Source organism: Eutrema salsugineum, unplaced genomic scaffold (assembly GCF_000478725.1).
Source record: "Eutrema salsugineum unplaced genomic scaffold, Eutsalg1_0 scaffold_8, whole genome shotgun sequence".
In the NCBI taxonomy this organism is placed as follows: domain Eukaryota; kingdom Viridiplantae; phylum Streptophyta; class Magnoliopsida; order Brassicales; family Brassicaceae; genus Eutrema; species Eutrema salsugineum.
Window position 1 is genome coordinate 4,914,309 of NW_006256414.1, and position 17,284 is coordinate 4,931,592.

General features: G+C 37.6%; 4 protein-coding genes and 1 pseudogene across 4 annotated transcripts; 2 read left to right on the top strand and 3 right to left on the bottom strand.

Moving 5' to 3' along the window:
• The first annotated feature begins 3,012 nt into the window (after positions 1-3,012).
• On the top strand, positions 3,013-4,656 carry LOC18009813 (annotated as a pseudogene).
• Positions 4,657-4,930: 274 nt separating this feature from the next.
• On the bottom strand, positions 4,931-6,295 carry LOC112087622 (metalloendoproteinase 5-MMP). Its single transcript, XM_024157574.1, has one exon. The coding sequence runs from the start codon at positions 6,159-6,161 to the stop codon at positions 5,070-5,072; it is 1,092 nt and encodes a 363-aa protein (XP_024013342.1). The 5' UTR covers positions 6,162-6,295; the 3' UTR covers positions 4,931-5,069.
• Positions 6,296-6,826: 531 nt separating this feature from the next.
• On the bottom strand, positions 6,827-7,756 carry LOC112087979. Its single transcript, XM_024158121.1, has 2 exons — positions 7,411-7,756; positions 6,827-7,350 (listed from the first exon to the last, which is right to left on the bottom strand). Exons 1-2 carry the CDS (start codon positions 7,754-7,756, stop codon positions 6,827-6,829), a joined length of 870 nt encoding a protein of 289 aa, XP_024013889.1.
• Positions 7,757-10,021: 2,265 nt separating this feature from the next.
• LOC112087980 (uncharacterized protein At1g43920, Chloroplastic-like) lies at positions 10,022-10,585 on the bottom strand. Its single transcript, XM_024158126.1, has 2 exons — positions 10,394-10,585; positions 10,022-10,297 (listed from the first exon to the last, which is right to left on the bottom strand). The coding sequence occupies exons 1-2, from the start codon at positions 10,583-10,585 to the stop codon at positions 10,022-10,024; spliced, it is 468 nt and encodes a 155-aa protein (XP_024013894.1).
• Positions 10,586-15,109: 4,524 nt separating this feature from the next.
• On the top strand, positions 15,110-16,851 carry LOC18010013 (deoxymugineic acid synthase 1-D). Its single transcript, XM_006392151.2, has 4 exons — positions 15,110-15,492; positions 15,877-16,120; positions 16,237-16,416; positions 16,542-16,851. Exons 1-4 carry the CDS (start codon positions 15,170-15,172, stop codon positions 16,767-16,769), a joined length of 975 nt encoding a protein of 324 aa, XP_006392213.1. The 5' UTR covers positions 15,110-15,169; the 3' UTR covers positions 16,770-16,851.
• The last annotated feature ends 433 nt before the right edge of the window (positions 16,852-17,284 follow it).

The following is a 17,284-nucleotide window of genomic DNA, read 5'->3' on the forward strand; positions in this document are numbered from 1 at the left end:
GTATGTTGAGTTCACCTCATCGGGCCCCCTTAACTTCATGATGTTCGGTGGGGTATGTCTATCGATCCTTGGCCCGTCAGTATCAAACTGGGTTTGTCTCATTTGATTCATCTCGCGAGGTACTGGCGAGATTCGGCTTTGGATAGGTGCTGCAAATGCACCCAGGAATCCTCTTCGGCTAGGGTCCGTTAGCAAGCGCGGGGGCCTCTAGACTTCCAGACTTTAAGTAACCTTCTGCATGGAATCCGCCAGGACCAGTTGGCGAGAGAGCTTGTCCACCTTATCCCTGTGTCGGACATTCTCCTCCACGCTTTGGAGGAGCTCTGAGAGGGCGTTTGGCGATGGTGGGGGAGCTAGAGATGATCCTCCTACTTCTGCTTGTCCAGAGAACAACGTTGTTGGTTCTTTCGCCCGATGAATGTTCTTTCCTTTCTGCCGTGTCACTCCCTGGCGAACTGTTATCGTCGGCTTTTGTAATCTGGTGTTCTTTTTTGTTCGTTTCTAGCTGCGATCGTTCTCACAGGAAAGGGTTTCCCCCCTCCTTCTAGCGTCAAATTGTTTGGAGGATTTTCAGAGCCTGGAAAACACGATGATGGTGTGTTTTCAGAAGGCACTCCGATACCCAAATCAGAGAATAACTCGAAAAAGACCACAAAAGAACTGTTCGGAGATCGGAAAGAAGTTGGAAAACTTTTAGGAGAAAGGTGGTCTAAGAGTCCTTGATAAAGGAATGGATCTACTCGGGCCTTAGGATGAGAATGATCTTTTCGTGGTGGAAAGAACGAAAAGAAGAGTTTGAGAGTACAGGGATTTCACGATTTAGGAATCACTGTGGAAGAGGAACGAAATGAGGTGACCGGAGAGATGACCGGAAAGATGGTCAAAATTGTGTAGAATGCCTGAGCTTAAGAACCACAAGTATTTAGAGAGATATCGTGAGACTTAGGGAGGCTAAGTATGTGTAACCCTTCTCCGTAGGAGAGAGTAAAGTAATTATAGGAAATTACTTGACCTGGGCTAGCATACCGGGTTAGCCTATGGATGGTAGATCGGGTGGATCGGCCGATGACCCGATTCGGCTGAACTCTCTTACGATGGCGTCGTACCTCTGATGGTCTCACCAACTTTCTTTGGCATGTTCTGCCTGCAACGAGACTGTTTCTTGGCTTGTCCCTTTCGTTCTCAGTGTACGCGTTGACTTTCTTTGGCGTGTTCTGCCTGCAACGAGACCGTCTTTTTGCTTGTCCCTTTCGTTCTCAGTGTACGAGTTGGCTCGGCAGCTCAGATGAGGTATAGCTCTCTGCTGTTCCTCTGCTTTTCCCCTGACTCCTGCGAAAAGTCACTTTCACCTGACACACGCAAGGAAAATGCGTTAAACGCCATTTTTGTGAGTTTGTAAGAGTATGGACAATTAAATCAGATTAAGGCATATTCCTATTGTTGAATGGAGAGAGATTTGAATACTATTCCCGCTCACATGGGTTACTTATACCTGGCCCGAGTCCCTCGATACTGGGACTAGGCTGCCAGGGATGAAAGACTTCGCTCTCCGGGTACAGGCGTGGGCTACCAGTGGCGGAGCCAGAATTGTTTTTGACTGGGGGCATATAGAAATATATATAATTTAATAAATGGAGGCATTAATATTGAACACTACTAAATTACATCAACTTTTGAAAATTGGTTGGGGGCGAATGACCCCATGCTAATGCATGTGGCTCCGCCACTGTGGGCTACTCTTCCTTTTGACCACCTAGTTTCCGACTTCCTTGTTTCTGACAGTATGACTTACGCTGTTAGACACAAAGACTCCGAGAACACGTGGCCTATCATGTCGGATCTCCCAAATCCAACTAGATTCGAAGCCCAGTACTAGGCTTAGGCCGGCCCAATACAAATTCTAATTTGGTCCCTGGGGGAGGGGTGTACCTGCAAAAAGACCGTGAATGATACTTGTTCACATTTTATTCGTCCACGTAGGAAAGATCGAATTTATCCCCGACACTTTAAAACGATTAAAAAAAGAGAGATGCACAACCAATGTCTAATCCTTTTGTGGACTGACTTAAATATACAAACACATCTATTTTTTTTTTCTAATTGAATGAAATAACAAAAAATAACACACATATACATACAAAGAATAAACAAATAATTTTACTAGTTTATTATCAACAAATAATATAATTTTACTAATTTATTATTAAAAAAACAATTTTGGCTACAAGTACTCGTTTGCTCTAAACGCCCATTTTTTTTTACAGTTTGTAACCACTCGAAAATTAACTTCCAACTTGTCTGAATCATCTTCCAACCGCCTGAATCATTTTCAACCGCCTGAATCATTTTTCAACCGCCTGTTTCAAACGCTGATTACAACTAGGCCTGAATTTTTCGGGAAGGGTAACCCGTTCCGTCCCGTACCCGTCCAAAAATTCCTGAATTTTTCGGGAAAGGGAAATTATAATTTTCTATTCGGGTTTGAAAATAATATTTGAATGGGTAAGGGAAAGGGTAGGGACGGGAATGAGATTACCCGAATTTTTTGTTGGGTAATTATATAAAATGAAATTTTAGAGATTTTGGTTAATTGAAATTTTTTTTATAATAAATAATAATTTTTTTCTAATTTATTAACAAATAATAATTTTTAAAAGATTGATTTTAGTCTAATTATCCAAATTATCCAAAAATTTTCTCGTCTATTTTCTGTTCCTTTCCCGTCCATTTTCTGTTCTTTTTCCGTCCCTTTCCCCATTATATTTTATTTTAGGATTGTATGGATAATATGTTTTGATTCCCGAATTTCCCATTCTCGTCCCATATTCATAAATTTCCCTTCCGTTAGTTTGTGGGAATATTTTAGATAGTATATTCAGATTTCTAAAATTCTCATTCCCATCCCCTATCTATAAATTCCCCATCCGATTCCCAAAAAATTCAGGCCTAATTACAACCATAATTTTAAAGCTTTATCCAAGTAGCATTTTTTCAAAAGCCCCTGCTACCAATCAGACCACTTATCTCATAAGCAAATTCAGTCGAAAAAACTTTTGATACAACACTGATGATAATCCTTGCTGCTCTTCGCCAAAATTAAATTCAGAACCCCCAAAAACTGGAAATGCAAAGGGGATGAAAGAGAGTAGCGAAGAGAACCCTATTCCCTTGACCAAATGGAGAAGATGAGAGGAACAATCCCAGATGCGATATTGGTTGAGATACTAGCTCGATTACCCTTGAGAATCATTGTGAGATTCAAATTGGTTTGCAAATCATGGAAATCAGAAATCAAATCAGCGTATTTCCGCCATCTCTTCGTCTCTCTTCACCACCAAAACTCCTCCTCATCATCATCTCATCATCATCATCATCATCATCATCATCATCATCATCATCATCATCATCATCATCATCTTCTTCTACATGGTCGCTCATGTTCACAACCAAGTTCAATCGTCCCATCACAGTAGCTATTGGCTTCCATGGATGCAAGACATGGGATCTCCCCAAATCTGTCGTCTCTTACATCTCACCTTTTAAATCGTACCCGAATCTCCCTGATTTCAACTACTACTATGTTGCTTCTTCCAATGGATTGGTTTTGATGGAGGTCGTCGTGACTCGAACCAAGAAATCAGCTTATGGTTACAAATCCTTCATTGGTGTTACAACAATGGGTCGAGATCCCTCCACCTCCAGTTGAATGTACAGCCACTGGTTTGGTGACTCATGTTGAGAACGGGTCGTATTGAGCTTTAAAGTTGTTAGGACTTGTGAAACTGGAACGTGTGAATGGAGAGTGTATGTGTATTCTTCAGAGACAGGGTTATGGAGTTTTAAGCGACTCTTGTCCTCTAGTCTTGTCTCTGCTGTTTATCCTCCTAAGAATCTCGACGGGACGCTTTATCTATGGGAATGTGGTTGGGATCGTCCTGAGTTTGGAATCCTTTTATCTTATGAATTCTTTGCCCAAGGAGAAGATGATGATCATTTTCGGGTTATACCTCTACCTGTCCCGGATAACAAATTTGTTAAGAGATGCTTGACTACTTCAAGAGGAGATGTTATGTACGTTGAGATACTCTACCGGAGACTGAAGGTTTGGAGGTTGAGTAACAACAACAACAACAACTCTGACTCTAAGTGTGAATGGTGGCGATTGTCGCTGGAAGAAATCCACTTGGCGTCTATAAAATTTGATGTCCATTGTTTTCCGTTGGCTATGAATCCGTTTGATACTGATGTCATCTATCTATGGAGCCGAGAACACAACTGTGTGGTGTCGGGTAACTTGAAGACTCCAGAGTTTGTTGTTCATCAAGAATCGAAGGATTGGAGTGGAAGTGAAGGTAGATGCATAAACAAGTACGATTCTAAGAAGTATATGGAGGGTTTTCGCAATGCAGCTTTTACTAATGTCGTCTTGTTATCCCAATTTGTGCTTCCACTGTGGATGGACTCGGTACCACGTCTACCACATATTTGGTAGCTCTCTCTCTATCAGCATCAGATAATGCTATTTTTGTGATCTTAATGACTTGGATACTCTCAAATTCTCTGTGTCTTGTGTTTCTAAATTCTTGTTTTGCCTCTAAATATCTTGATTAGGCATTAAGAATCTTAATGTAAGTGATCTTGAACCAAAGAAAGATGTTGGCCTAGTCTAATATAACAGTAACCTTTGATCAGAACAAATGATTATAGAAATCATCATGGTAAGTTTTGCATAAAAAAGGTTACAGAAGGAAGAAAAATTCTACAGAAGACGGTCTGCTCAGGTTTACTTTAGATTTAGATCCGATCCGGTTTAATTCCGGTTCAGTATATCCCGATCAAATAGAATACTGTATTTACTTTTTAGAGGTAAATTAGCATAAAACGGTTACAGATGAGAGCTGTAATAATAAATAAAAAAAGTTATAGAAGAAAAGATTCTAGAGAATACGGTGAGCTTCGGTTTACTTTAGATTTAGGTGCGATCCGGTTTAGTTTCGGTTAAGTTTATATTTTCCCGATAAAAAAGAATATTGACCTCAAAAATAAAGGATATAAATCTTGTCATAGTTCTATAAACAAATCAAGAATATGCACGTGGCAAGCGATGAGAGGCTAATAAGCATCAGCCCTCTCCACCGACGAATCCAATCGACGCCGGACTCAGCTCCACTGTTTGTTTTACCGTCACCGTTCGGATTTCCTCCGTACAGATGCTGAATCCCTTCAATGTCATCCTTCGCAAGCTCCACCTTCCGATCTCCACCGGAAATCGCCGGAAACATAATTGCATCTTCCACCGACGAGTGACCCAACCCTAGAAGATGACCGATCTCGTGAACCGCGACCGATTCCAGATCCACAACCGACGTCACCGGCAATATCCTACGGCTAATTTCGCCGTCAGAGATCAGCCAATCCTCGTCTCCGTCGAGATGGAACATCCCCGTAGGCGGAGAAGACGCGTGCGCTAGTGTCCCCATCGCTCCATCGAACGGCTCTCCGTCTCCGTGATCGCCGACGAAAAATCCGATCACTATATCGACGCCGATTAGTGACTCCGAGCGCGTGAAATTCAGCGGAGTGACATTCGCCCAACGCGCGAAGGCGCGTGCGAACACTTCCTTCACGTCGTCGGTGAGATTGTTCTGCGGCGCGAACGCGTATCTCAGATCTCGTTTCCGTTTCGGCCACCGCGGTTTCCCGGGGAAAAACGAGTATCTCTCCGTCGTACGGAGTTTCTTACCGGCGTTCATCTCCGAGGTCCCGTCGATCATGTCGGGATTTCCGCATCTCGGTTTAACGATCTGCCGGAGAGTAGACGCGTCGAGTTTACCGGTGACCTTGAGGTTGAAATTCCTCTGGTAAGTGTTGACGGCCGATCGGAGGACGTCATCGAAATCGTCGGTGAAATTATCGACGACGGAGGCGGCGGAGATGTAACCGAAACGACGGAAGTATTGTTTGAGTTTGGAGAGGCCGTCGGCTTTGTCTCCGACGTGACAACCGGCGAGTTTCTCGAAAGTTTCCCACGCGCTTCGGGTGGCGTTTAGGAACTGTAACGGTGGTATGGAAGAAACGTTGTGGTAGAATTTGGCTGAGATTGGATTCACTATGAAGAGGAAGAGGAAGCTCAAAAGCGTTAGCTGTTGCAGAAATCTCATTTTTCTTGAAAAGTTTTTTATACTTTTTGGGGAAGAAAAGATAAGTGGAGAAGCTACAGAAAGATGCAGATGCAGAATTGAAAAAACGACGTCGGGTAAGCGAACTCGCTTCCATTTTCCACACGGTTGTAAGTGGGCACACATGCCATGTTATTGAAAATCATTAATATGAAGAAGATTCAGTTCATAACGAGTCATTACCACTATTTGACTAATGGATCCAAAAAAATGTTCATATATGTAAATTCAAATAATCAAGAGTTCGAATATAAGTTAGCACATTTTATCAAGAATCAATAGCTCAACTGGTAAAGATTTTAGGCAAAACCTAGAGATCGCTAATTTGAATGGCTCTTGGAAATCATATAACATGATCTGATACTAAGATCATCCACAATTTTGAACTTCATGATGGCGTTCATCAGCATTTTTTAATAATTTTTGGAGAAGAGAAAATGTGGAAAAACCTTAGGTAAACCTCGGAAGAAAAATGGATGTCCAACCCTAATACCTATTTTGGGGTTCAACAGAATAAAATAATAATTTTTTTAAAATTTTTTATTTTAACTTGGTTAAACATTTAAATTATTTAAAATGAAAAAATTTATTTAGTACATATAATTTAAAACTAAACAAAGAAATTAAAAACAAAAGTAAAAGTAAAACTAATAATCTTCTAGATGTCCAAATTTATGCCACATATGCTCAAGTAGATCCGCTTGTAATAGATCATGTGTTTTTCTGTCCCGAATTTCATTACGAATACCGATCATATTTCCGATATTTGAAGCTAAATCTGTAGAGAATGACATATCAACTTGGGAACATCTGGTAAGATCGCCTTGTTCAAATTCTGTTGTATCAACCAGATTGTAATGGTCTCGTTCATTTTCCACTATCATATTATGCAAGATGATGCATGCCCGCATAATATTTCCAATTTTCTGCTTATCCCAAATGAGAGCTGGGTTTTTTACAATCGCAAACCGAGCTTGCAAAACTCCGAATGCACGTTCGACATCTTTGCGGACGGATTCTTGATGTTTAGCAAAACATCTGGTTTTTAGGTCTTGCGGTAGGGGTATTGATTGTACAAAAGTTGCCCACTTCGGGTAGATACCGTCGGTTAGGTAGTATGCATAACGGTATTGGTTTCCATTGACATAGTATTTAACCTTTGGAGCACGATCTTATAAAATGTCATCAAAAACAGGTGAGCGCTCAAGAACGTTAATGTCGTTTAAAGTACCTGGAGGTTCGAAAAACGCATGCCATATCCAAAGATCATGTGATGCTACTGCTTCTAAGACGATTGTCGGTTTTCCTGAACCACGTGTATATTGCCCTTTCCAAGCTGTAGGACAATTTTTCCACACCCAATGCATACAATCGATGCTCCCTATCATTCTCGGGAATCCACGGCTTTCCCCAACATCTAGTAGTTGTTGAAGATCCACTGCAGTGGGTCGTCTGAGATATTCATCTCCAAATAAAGATATTATTGCTTCAGTAAAATGTTTCAAACATGAAAGTGCGGTACTTTCACCCAGACAGAGGTACTCGTCAACTGCATCAGCCGCAGAACCGTATGCCATCATACGAATAGCTGCAGTACATTTTTGGATGGCTGAAAGACTAACCCTTCCAATCGCATCTCTCCTTTGCTGGAAAAATGGAACTTTCTCGGACAGACGAGACACGATACGCATGAATAATGGTCGGGTCATTCTGAAACGGCGACGAAACATATTTGGGGGATATTTGCACGATCACTGAAAAAATCATCCCATAAACGCTGATGGCCTTGCTCACGATTTCTTTCAATATATGCTTTCTTCTTCTGGTTGCGCTTTGGAACGGAATGCTCCTCCAAAACTTCATTAAGAGCATTGTTGAAAGTTTGATCAAAGTAATTGTTCCAAGTTTCCTCAAAAGATTCTTCGATGAAATCATCAAAATTAACATTGAAAGAATTGCTTGAAGATGAAGCCATGGCAAACACAAAGTATGGAAAGAAATAAAGTGTGTAAGATTTAGATGTCATATGGAACAAATTTTACAACTCGCCAATATATATATATATATATATATAATGAAGAAGCACATATCAGGTTACTAAAGCATGAAAGAAAGATGTGGTATACAATATTACACATATGTCTTGCCTAAAAGCCTAAATCTGTATGGTGTATAGCACAAAATGACAAAGTATCTATGGCCCCTCAATGTTTTTTCACCACATCTTCATAGGGTACATTGACCCTCGATTCTTTACCACCACATCCACAAAGTGAAACTTCCTCACCAACCACTACAAACAAGTAAAATGTATTTAGTCATGACCATATGATACAACAATATTATTTCAAAAATTTAAAAATATGAAGTTAACCCTGAAAAACATAGTGACTACAACGTCTAAAATTCATGAGAAAGAACCCGAGAACATTGACACTAAAAAACCTAAACCCTACATAAACGAAGATACTACATTATAATTTTGGTCACAGCAGTTCGTTAATCAGTTTAGTCTTCAAAGCCTCATCAACTGTTGATAGTGGCTCGGGTTTAGAAAGGAGCATCTCAAGCATTTTATGATTCGACGGAAGCAGTTCTTGCTTAGACAGCTTATCTTTTATTTCCAAGTCAAGTTTTCGTATTTCCCAAGCCATCTGCAGTTTTTCGAGACCTGAGCCATCCTCGGTTGTGACCGCTCCTTTGCCCTTATGCTTAGCAGCCTTGGCTGCCTTCACTCCAATTGGTCGTTCCATTGTTGACTCCTCTGAAATGATTTCAGGCTGGGAATTTGGTGACGACTGAGCTGAAGACTCTGACAATTTTCTTCTCTTTTTCAACCCAGAATCTTTCTCCGCAGCTGCTGTGCATCACTTCTGGTCATGATGCAATTCTCTCCAAGCATGTTCAAGCCCAAACTTGAAATGGTGATCATTGAAAAAAATCTGGTGAGCTGTTTTCACCAAATCGTCGTCGTTCTGGCCGCTGGTCTGCTGCTTCAATGCGGTCTCATAACATCCGCTGAACTTGCATCTTGGTCATTTATACGACCCCACCTCTGTTGTTGAAGAATCCTTGAATGTGCGACCAAAAAGCACCAGCTTTTTGGTCATTACCAATGACCGGATCCTTGCTTGTGTTTAACCAAGCGCTGATTAGGACAATGTCTTCAACTGGTGACCAAATCCTCCGTGGTACACGATCTTTAGTCACAGGACTTGGATCATCTTGTGAAAGTTGGCTACTAAAGCAGGGGACCTCGGATGAGCTAAGATCTATGGTTAGGGAAAAGTTGAAAGTGTTATCCTCTTGGCTTGCTAAGAGGTTAACGAACCCTGGCGAGTTCCCAAATGAATTCGCTGAGTCCATTTTGTTTGAGAGTTTAGGTAGGTTGAGAGGGAAAGGAAAGTGTAGAAGGTTTGGATATTCAATTCTTTTAAAGATTCAAGGGTTTTTTATATTTAAGAAAGTTAGGATTGGTGTTTTAAAGTTTCAAGGGTTTAGTAATGGTTGTCATATCGAGTTACCTACCAGCTTTAACAAATACAATAACTACTTTGCTAACCTAAACCAACCATATTCATTTAAAAGTTAAGTGATGTGATGTCTAACCTTATTTCTGCCCACCCAAGCATTGTCTGGTTTGCCTAAGGAGAATTATCTGGTTCGTCTTGCTTGAAAGAGTAATCCAACCTCACCAATAAATAGCATTAACTCGTTGTTAGTTATGGCTTATCTTTACGGACTCACCAATAAAGAGTAATCCAATAAATAGCATCTTCCATTACAACATCATAAAAAGTACTTAACAAAAGCCGCCTAAACAGTTAGCAGAAAACTATGAACTACTTAAACACGTAGGCAATAGCAGCAAACACACAAAGAAGAATGAGACATAAGTAGCTATCACCTTGCTTCAACCTTTCAAGTTCATCATGAATCATGCGGATCTCCAGGGTTAGTACTCCATTAAGCTCTTGTATCTCCTCGTTAAGTTCTTCCCTAAGCAACCTCACCTCCTCTTTTACTTCTCCATTAAGCCGTTCAACCGTTTGCCCCAAGATTTGGAATTGCTCTTCCACAGCCTCATCCCACCATTTGAATATATGCTGAAAACTACCCTATACAACAAAACAAGTAAACCGAACTAAGCCAAAGCAGATACAAATGAAGAATGAATATACAACAAAACAAGTAAACAGAAGTGTTCAACGGACCTCGTTTATCCACTCAGGACAACGGTAGAACCTTCGTCCACAATTCAATCCACCTCTCATGGATTCAAGCTTCACCGCTAAGCCACAGAAACATCTCTGTGGAATACCATAGTTACCATCGGCGTATGCCCAAGCCATGTTCTCGATAGCTTCGTCCTCAGACGTCGAGGGCTCGCTCCAGCTGATAGGCATTGCTAACCTCGCAACAACAACATAAGCATTTCGATGGTTAACTACTTAAGCAAAACAATCAATGAAACCTACAAAGCAATATCCAATCACATAATTTTATCAACAAGAACCCTAATTTTATCATCAATTTTAAAAACTCGAATATGCGAAATCCGGAACCGATTAACCATAAGAACAATGAATCACATACATATCTTACTAAACACCAAAAGCCCCAAAACAAAAGTTCCCGCAGAACCCTAATTTTCCCATAATTTAGTTAACCATAGTATCGATTCAAACTCCCGAATAAAACGAAATTAAAATACTTCAAAAAGAAACAGACGACGTACCTTACTGATCCATCGGAGGGGAAAAGACGATTCACCGTCGATTCGATCGAAGGGGAAGATTTGTGTCGAAGTCGCGATTATCGCAAATCGCCTTGAGAGTTTTTTTTTTGATAAAAATAGAATGCAAAATAAACCCCAAAACTTCGACCACGACTCTAAAAAATTTTCCCCAAACTTCACCCAATCACTGCTTGCCACGTAGGCCGTTGAACCTCGACGATACGGGCTCGTCAGGCTCATCCCAATGAGACGGTATCAGCGAGTTTTTGGGCTTAAACAATTAAAACAAATCAAAATAATGGTCTTCGGCCCCACGGATGAACCCCGTCCATACCGCGTTGTGGATGGTCTTAGCCTGAGATGATGTATGGATTTTGGCCCAAAACCTCTTAATTATTAAAAAAAAAGTTAGCACATTTTTAAATTATAAAGAATTTATTTAGCATATATGAGTTCAACTAAAAGTAAGAATTTGCCGTTTTCCTAAAATTCCCTAAACATTTGCCAGATGACAGACAAGCATTTAAGCTTTAACTATATGTATATGAAAATCTAGAAGAGATTTAAATTGACAAACTTTTTAGGTATTAGAGAGAACACGTTTTTTTCACCTTTTGTTTGTCATTCTTGGGCTTTGATTGGTAACCTGTGGAATTGCGGAATTATGTTTTTAAAAGCAATTCCACAGATATTTTGCCAATCAACAAAAACTGCAGAATAAAAAATAAAACGTGAAAATGTAGTCTGCGTTTTTGTTTAATGAAAAACCATTAAGCAAAAAAGTAGGTTTTAAGTTGCCTATTTCATTCCGCAAGCGTCATTCCGCAGATATGCATTCCGAAAAACTGTTACCCATCAAAGCCTTGATCTTAATAAGATTTAGTTCTGATTTTTGGATTTAATACTTCAGACAATATCAGGATCTAGTTTGTTATTTCATTTCTCTTCTCATTTTTTCAGAAATTACATCTCTTACGAATTGGTAAAAACAAATTCCAAGAGTTTATTCGGAATTATTGTGTCCATTGTCGCTCAATTACTTGCATATGAATGTAAATCTTTATACCTTCTTATGGACTGTATATCAACGTCGATGAAGTTTTTTTATATGTTTATCAATCATTGTGTGTGAATTTTATTGATCGATTGAGTACCAAATCAGGAGAGTATGTTTTACGACAGATCTGTCTTCTCTAGATCTATCGAGTCTTTCAGAGCTGCTTTGAAGATCTCTGTTATAAACTGTTTGGTGAACCCTGCATATAAAGTGTTTTGGTGATGCAATACAGACGAAATTGAGTTCTGTCGATTTTTAGATAAAATTTTCTGGAAAATCAGATATTAGAGCTTGTGTTGGAGTGAGATTGGCGATATTAAATTTCTATTAAAATTCTGATTGGTAACCTGCAGAATGGAGAAACAATGGAATAATTACGAAATGAAATAATCTTCTTAAAATTTAATTTTCCTTTGATGACTTCATCTTTATATTTTTTAAGCAAAAATGTAGATTGTGTTTTTGTGTTTATTTTTTTTACAGATTTTCATTAATTGATAAAATATTTATGGAATTACGTTTAAAAATGAAATTCCACCATTTCGCAAATCTATTATATAAAGAATGAGTGAAGTCTCACAAGTGTGACACCGAAGCATCTCTTTTTCTGTCACATCAGCTCTCAAAAATTTATTTTTAAAAAAATTAAAAAATATATACAGTCAAAAATAAATTTAATAATATAATTTCAAAAATCTTTTGGATGTAAATTTTCTCTTCTCCATTTATTGTTCGTTCTTCACAAATATAAAATCCAAACCATTTGTTCGCTCTTCATATTTCATAATATATCATCAATATTTTTTCATCCCTTCTTCATTCATGTTGTCATCTTGATGTGCTCACTGGTGGAATTGGTTTTCTAACTTGTTAATGGATCACTATCTGATTACACTTAGTTTTACAATAAAAACTTTAAAAACCTCTTTTAAAACTTACAAAATTTTGGTTTGAATCCAGAATTTTACTATAAAATGTCTAATATCAAGTTGAAAATATCAATAAAATGAGTTAATTATTGAAACTAGATTAAGAAGTAAAAATATATTAAAAAAAAAATCACGCATACGCATGGGTATTCTCCTAGTTATTAATGAAAACCAAGTATTTGGTGTTACACGTGCATGACATGTGTTTAGATAGTATTAATCTCTCTTGTTTGTGTTTCACGATTTGGGTTTATTGTGTATTAATTAAAATATCATTGTAATCATGTTGTTTATCGGCTAAAGAATATTAACCGATAAAAAATTATCTCAAATATAAATGATTTCAAATCATAAGTAAAATAAAAAAAAACATATACTTTACAGCATATGTTAAGATGGATTGCAAATGAATTAAGATATTTCATAGGTTCAGAGATACACCATATATTTTTCTTTAATTTATAAAATAATATATAATTAACTAATTTTTCAGCAAAAATTGAACTGACAAATTATTTCTCTTTGGAAACTAGTATATAACATCATATCATACAAAACTTAGACCTCGTTTTACTCGTCTAATTGTGTTATTAATTAAAATATCATATGGCGTTCGTCAAATGGCGCACATGCAACTGCCCAGGGCAGCTTTAGATTTAATCCGTTTGTTTTTATATATTTTTAAAAAATAATAAAAAAATAGAATTAGTATATTAGTATCACCATCACTCCACTCAGTTGGGCAACTGACAAAAACCCCATTTGCACAAAGCAACTTGGTCATAGTTGGGCCACTGACAAAACGATTTGCATGAAGCAGTCTTTTAAATTTTGGGACTGGCAATTTATTTCTCTTTTGGAAACTATCATATAAACACCATATCTTTCCAAAATTTAGACCTCGTTTTACTTGTTTGGAAGTCTAGAACCAATAGACGTTCGCCAAATGACGCACATGCAGTTACCAAGCCAGCTTTCAATTTAATCCGTTTGTATATAATTTTTTTTATATAAATAAAAGAAAATAGAATTAATTTTTTAGTTAAAAGGAAAAAAACTTAAAAAACCTTCAACTATTTAATATTTGCCAGTTTTCTATCTATATTTTTTGTGTTGCTAGAAAACTACACAAATTAACTTTTTGTATCAAAAAATTACCTGAAATATTTTATGATTCTAGTTTCCATATCACGATTTCACGGCCGTTAACGGTCAACCAGAATTAGTAAACTCTGTTATTTTTCAAAACAAGCAAAAGCTAAAAACCCTTCAATTATTTAATTTTTGTCAAAAAATACCTGAATTTTTTATGTTATCAAAAATCACATTAGCTAATTTTTTTAACGTTAAATAACACTTTATTTAAAAACTAAAATATCAAAAAATTTACAACAACTAAAAAAAAAGTTGTCACGAATAGAATTCGAAATAAATTACGGTATATAATTTTTTTTCTAAAAACTACGATATATTTGTGGCTAAAAATTCTGCAAATGAGTGTTTTATTTTTACTTTTGGACTAATTTAACCTCCAATGAGATGATCTTTGTAGATGATAAAAATATTTATCACACTTTATCTCAGTTAATCACCTGCTACGTTATATTTCTTGCTATATTATGAGCCACTGAGATCTCAGTTTCAAAGAGTCGATTAGTTAGGAGCTTATATTCAAATCGTTTTTCGGAATAGATGTGGTCTACGATAAGAAACTAACCAATACCAAATGAATAACCATCAGCGTATGAAGTTGGGAAAATTTATTAATGGATGTAAAGTAATGGGGTAGAAGCTGAAACCGTATAATATTTCAAAATTTTTTTATACTGGAAAATTAGTTTGTTTGGATTTTTGGCAACATTAAAAGTTTGGATATTTTTCTAGCGAAGATTAAATAGTTGAGAGTTTTTTAATTTTTTTCTTGTTTTGGAAATTAACGGAGTTTACTAATTTTCGTTAACGACCGTGAAATTGTGAAATAAAAACTGGAATCATAAAATATTTTAGATATTTTATTGATTTAAAATTAGTTTGTGTAAGTTTCTGATAACGCAAAAAAATTAGATAGAAAATTGATGAATATTAAATAATTGAAGATTTTTAAATTTTTTTTTCTTTTTATAAAAGTATTAAATAACTGATAAATATTAAATAGGTGGCAAATATTACTCAATTAAGTATCATCATCACCTTACTCAGTTGGGCCTCTGACAAATCAATTTGCACGAAGCAAACTTTCTTTGACTTTTTTCTTGGCGTTTTACGAATGTCTTCTTTGACTACCCTCTCCACGCTCGCAATCGGACCCGGCCATCACTTGATGCCGGTTCTAGGTCTCGGAACTGCCGCGTCTCCGCCGCCGGAACCGTTGGTGCTGAAACAGACGGTGCTGGAGGCTCTCAAACTCGGTTATCGTCACTTCGACACGTCTCCGAGATATCAGACAGAAGAGCCTCTCGGCGATGCTCTAGCGGAGGCGTTATCTCTCGGCTTAGTCCGATCTCGATCTGAGCTATTCGTCACTTCCAAGCTTTGGTGCGCCGACGCTCATGGCGGCCTCGTCGTACCGGCGATCCAACGGAGTTTGAAGTAAGATTTATTTTCCTTTTGATTAAGAAACAATTTCAGATGCTTTTTTTATCAAGAAACAATTAGAGGAATTGGAATACTGATTATCTCATTGTTATAGATTTTAATATTGGGTTTATGAATAGGCGAAATCACAAATCTGATATTTGAAATTCACATATTGGAATGAAAGATTTGACCTAATAATTTTCATCTCTTGTTTTGGTCAGAAAAATATTATCACTAATTTTGGTTTTAAATTAAGTTAACCAAACTTGATGAACTGTTTCAAGCTCAAATCAGGCATGGATAATACCTAAATGCTTCTTGATTATATGTTTGAAGAAACATGGTCTCGTTTACTTAATGTAAATCATCTCTTTGTGACACATCATATTTTGGCAGAAATCTTAAGCTGGACTATCTTGATCTCTACCTGATTCATTGGCCAGTGAGCTCAAAACCTGGTAAATATAAGTTTCCAATCGAAAAAGATGATTTTCTTCCGATGGATTATGAAACAGTGTGGTCAGAGATGGAGGAGTGTCTAAGACTCGGGCTTGCAAAATGTATTGGAGTGAGCAACTTCTCGTGCAAGAAGCTTCAACAAATCCTCTCTTTCGCCAAAATCCCGCCTAGTGTCAATCAAGTAAATCAAACCTTGTCGAATCCCATAGACCTTGTCAAAACGTTTCTTTTGTTAGAAGAGTGTAGATGAAGTTGAAAGAATTGGAGATATTTATTTATTATAGATGAATGTGAAAGGTGGAGATGAGTCCAGTATGGCAACAAAGGAAGCTAAGGGAGCTTTGTAAGTCGAAGGGCATTGTTGTGACAGCTTATTCGGTGTTGGGATCGAGAGGAGCCTTTTGGGGAACTCACAAAATTATGGAGTCTGATGTTCTCAAAGAAATAGCGAAGGCCAAAGGAAAAACAGTGGCAAAGGTACTAACCTGCAAAAGAAAGTTGAGATGGAACTTGGTTTTGGGGGATGCAAGTTTGGAAGCCTATTATTTTTCGGTTTTTGTAATGGAAACTTTTGTTTAAAGATGAATAAATTTTGTTGACAGGTGAGTATGAGATGGGCTTACGAGGAAGGAGTGACCATGGTGGTGAAGAGCTTTAGAAAAGAGAGATTAGAGGAGAATCTGAAGATATTTGACTGGTCTTTGACAGAGGAAGAGAAACATAGAATCTCGACAGAGATTCCTCAGTCCAGAATCGTCGACGGTGAGGTTTATATCTCCGAGAAAGGCCCCATTAAATCTCTAGCCGAAATGTGGGATGGCGAGATATGACCACTTCGTATGAAAGTTGCCCTGTGAAACGATTTAATTTTTTTTTTTTTGGGGTGTATCAGAACTTTCATTATATAAAAAAAAAGGGTTGGTTCACTTAGAGTAAACTGAGTAATGTTTCTTACGATAGCTTCAGCAATAGAGTTTACTTTACTTGACACCAACCCAAAGGAACACAAGTTCAAAAGAGGAGTTAACCTGAAGATTAGCTTTAACCCACTTGCGATATAGCCCAATCATCTGGACCTCTGGTCTAGAAATGGCATCTATTGCAGCTAGAGCAGTGTTGAGAAGGGCTCTTGGTACCAGTTGAAAATGAATACACACACATCATATTATATGGCAAGATGATTTATTGGTTGGGAAGACAAAAACAGAAAAGAGGTAAGGTTGTTTAAACTTTTGATTGATTTCGAAAATTAGAAAAAAAAAAATAAGTCCAATCTATATTGTTATTTGTGAATCAAAAAATTTGATGTGTCGTTCTCATAACGATTTTATGTTTATTTTATGCT

Coding starts and splice junctions, on each gene's coding strand:
- LOC18010013 (XM_006392151.2), top strand. CDS start 15,170: ATGTCTTCTTTGACTACCCTCTCCACGCTCGCAATCGGACCCGGCCAT. Junction 16,121..16,236: donor TCCCGCCTAGTGTCAATCAA/GTAAATCAAACC, acceptor TGAATGTGAAAG/GTGGAGATGAGTCCAGTATG. Junction 16,417..16,541: donor AAGGAAAAACAGTGGCAAAG/GTACTAACCTGC, acceptor TTTTGTTGACAG/GTGAGTATGAGATGGGCTTA.
- LOC112087979 (XM_024158121.1), bottom strand. CDS start 7,756: ATGGCATACGGTTCTGCGGCTGATGCAGTTGACGAGTACCTCTGTCTG. Junction 7,351..7,410: donor TGCGTTTTTCGAACCTCCAG/GTACTTTAAACG, acceptor ACATTTTATAAG/ATCGTGCTCCAAAGGTTAAA.
- LOC112087980 (XM_024158126.1), bottom strand. CDS start 10,585: ATGCCTATCAGCTGGAGCGAGCCCTCGACGTCTGAGGACGAAGCTATC. Junction 10,298..10,393: donor GTCCTGAGTGGATAAACGAG/GTCCGTTGAACA, acceptor TTTGTTGTATAG/GGTAGTTTTCAGCATATATT.
- LOC112087622 (XM_024157574.1), bottom strand. CDS start 6,161: ATGAGATTTCTGCAACAGCTAACGCTTTTGAGCTTCCTCTTCCTCTTC.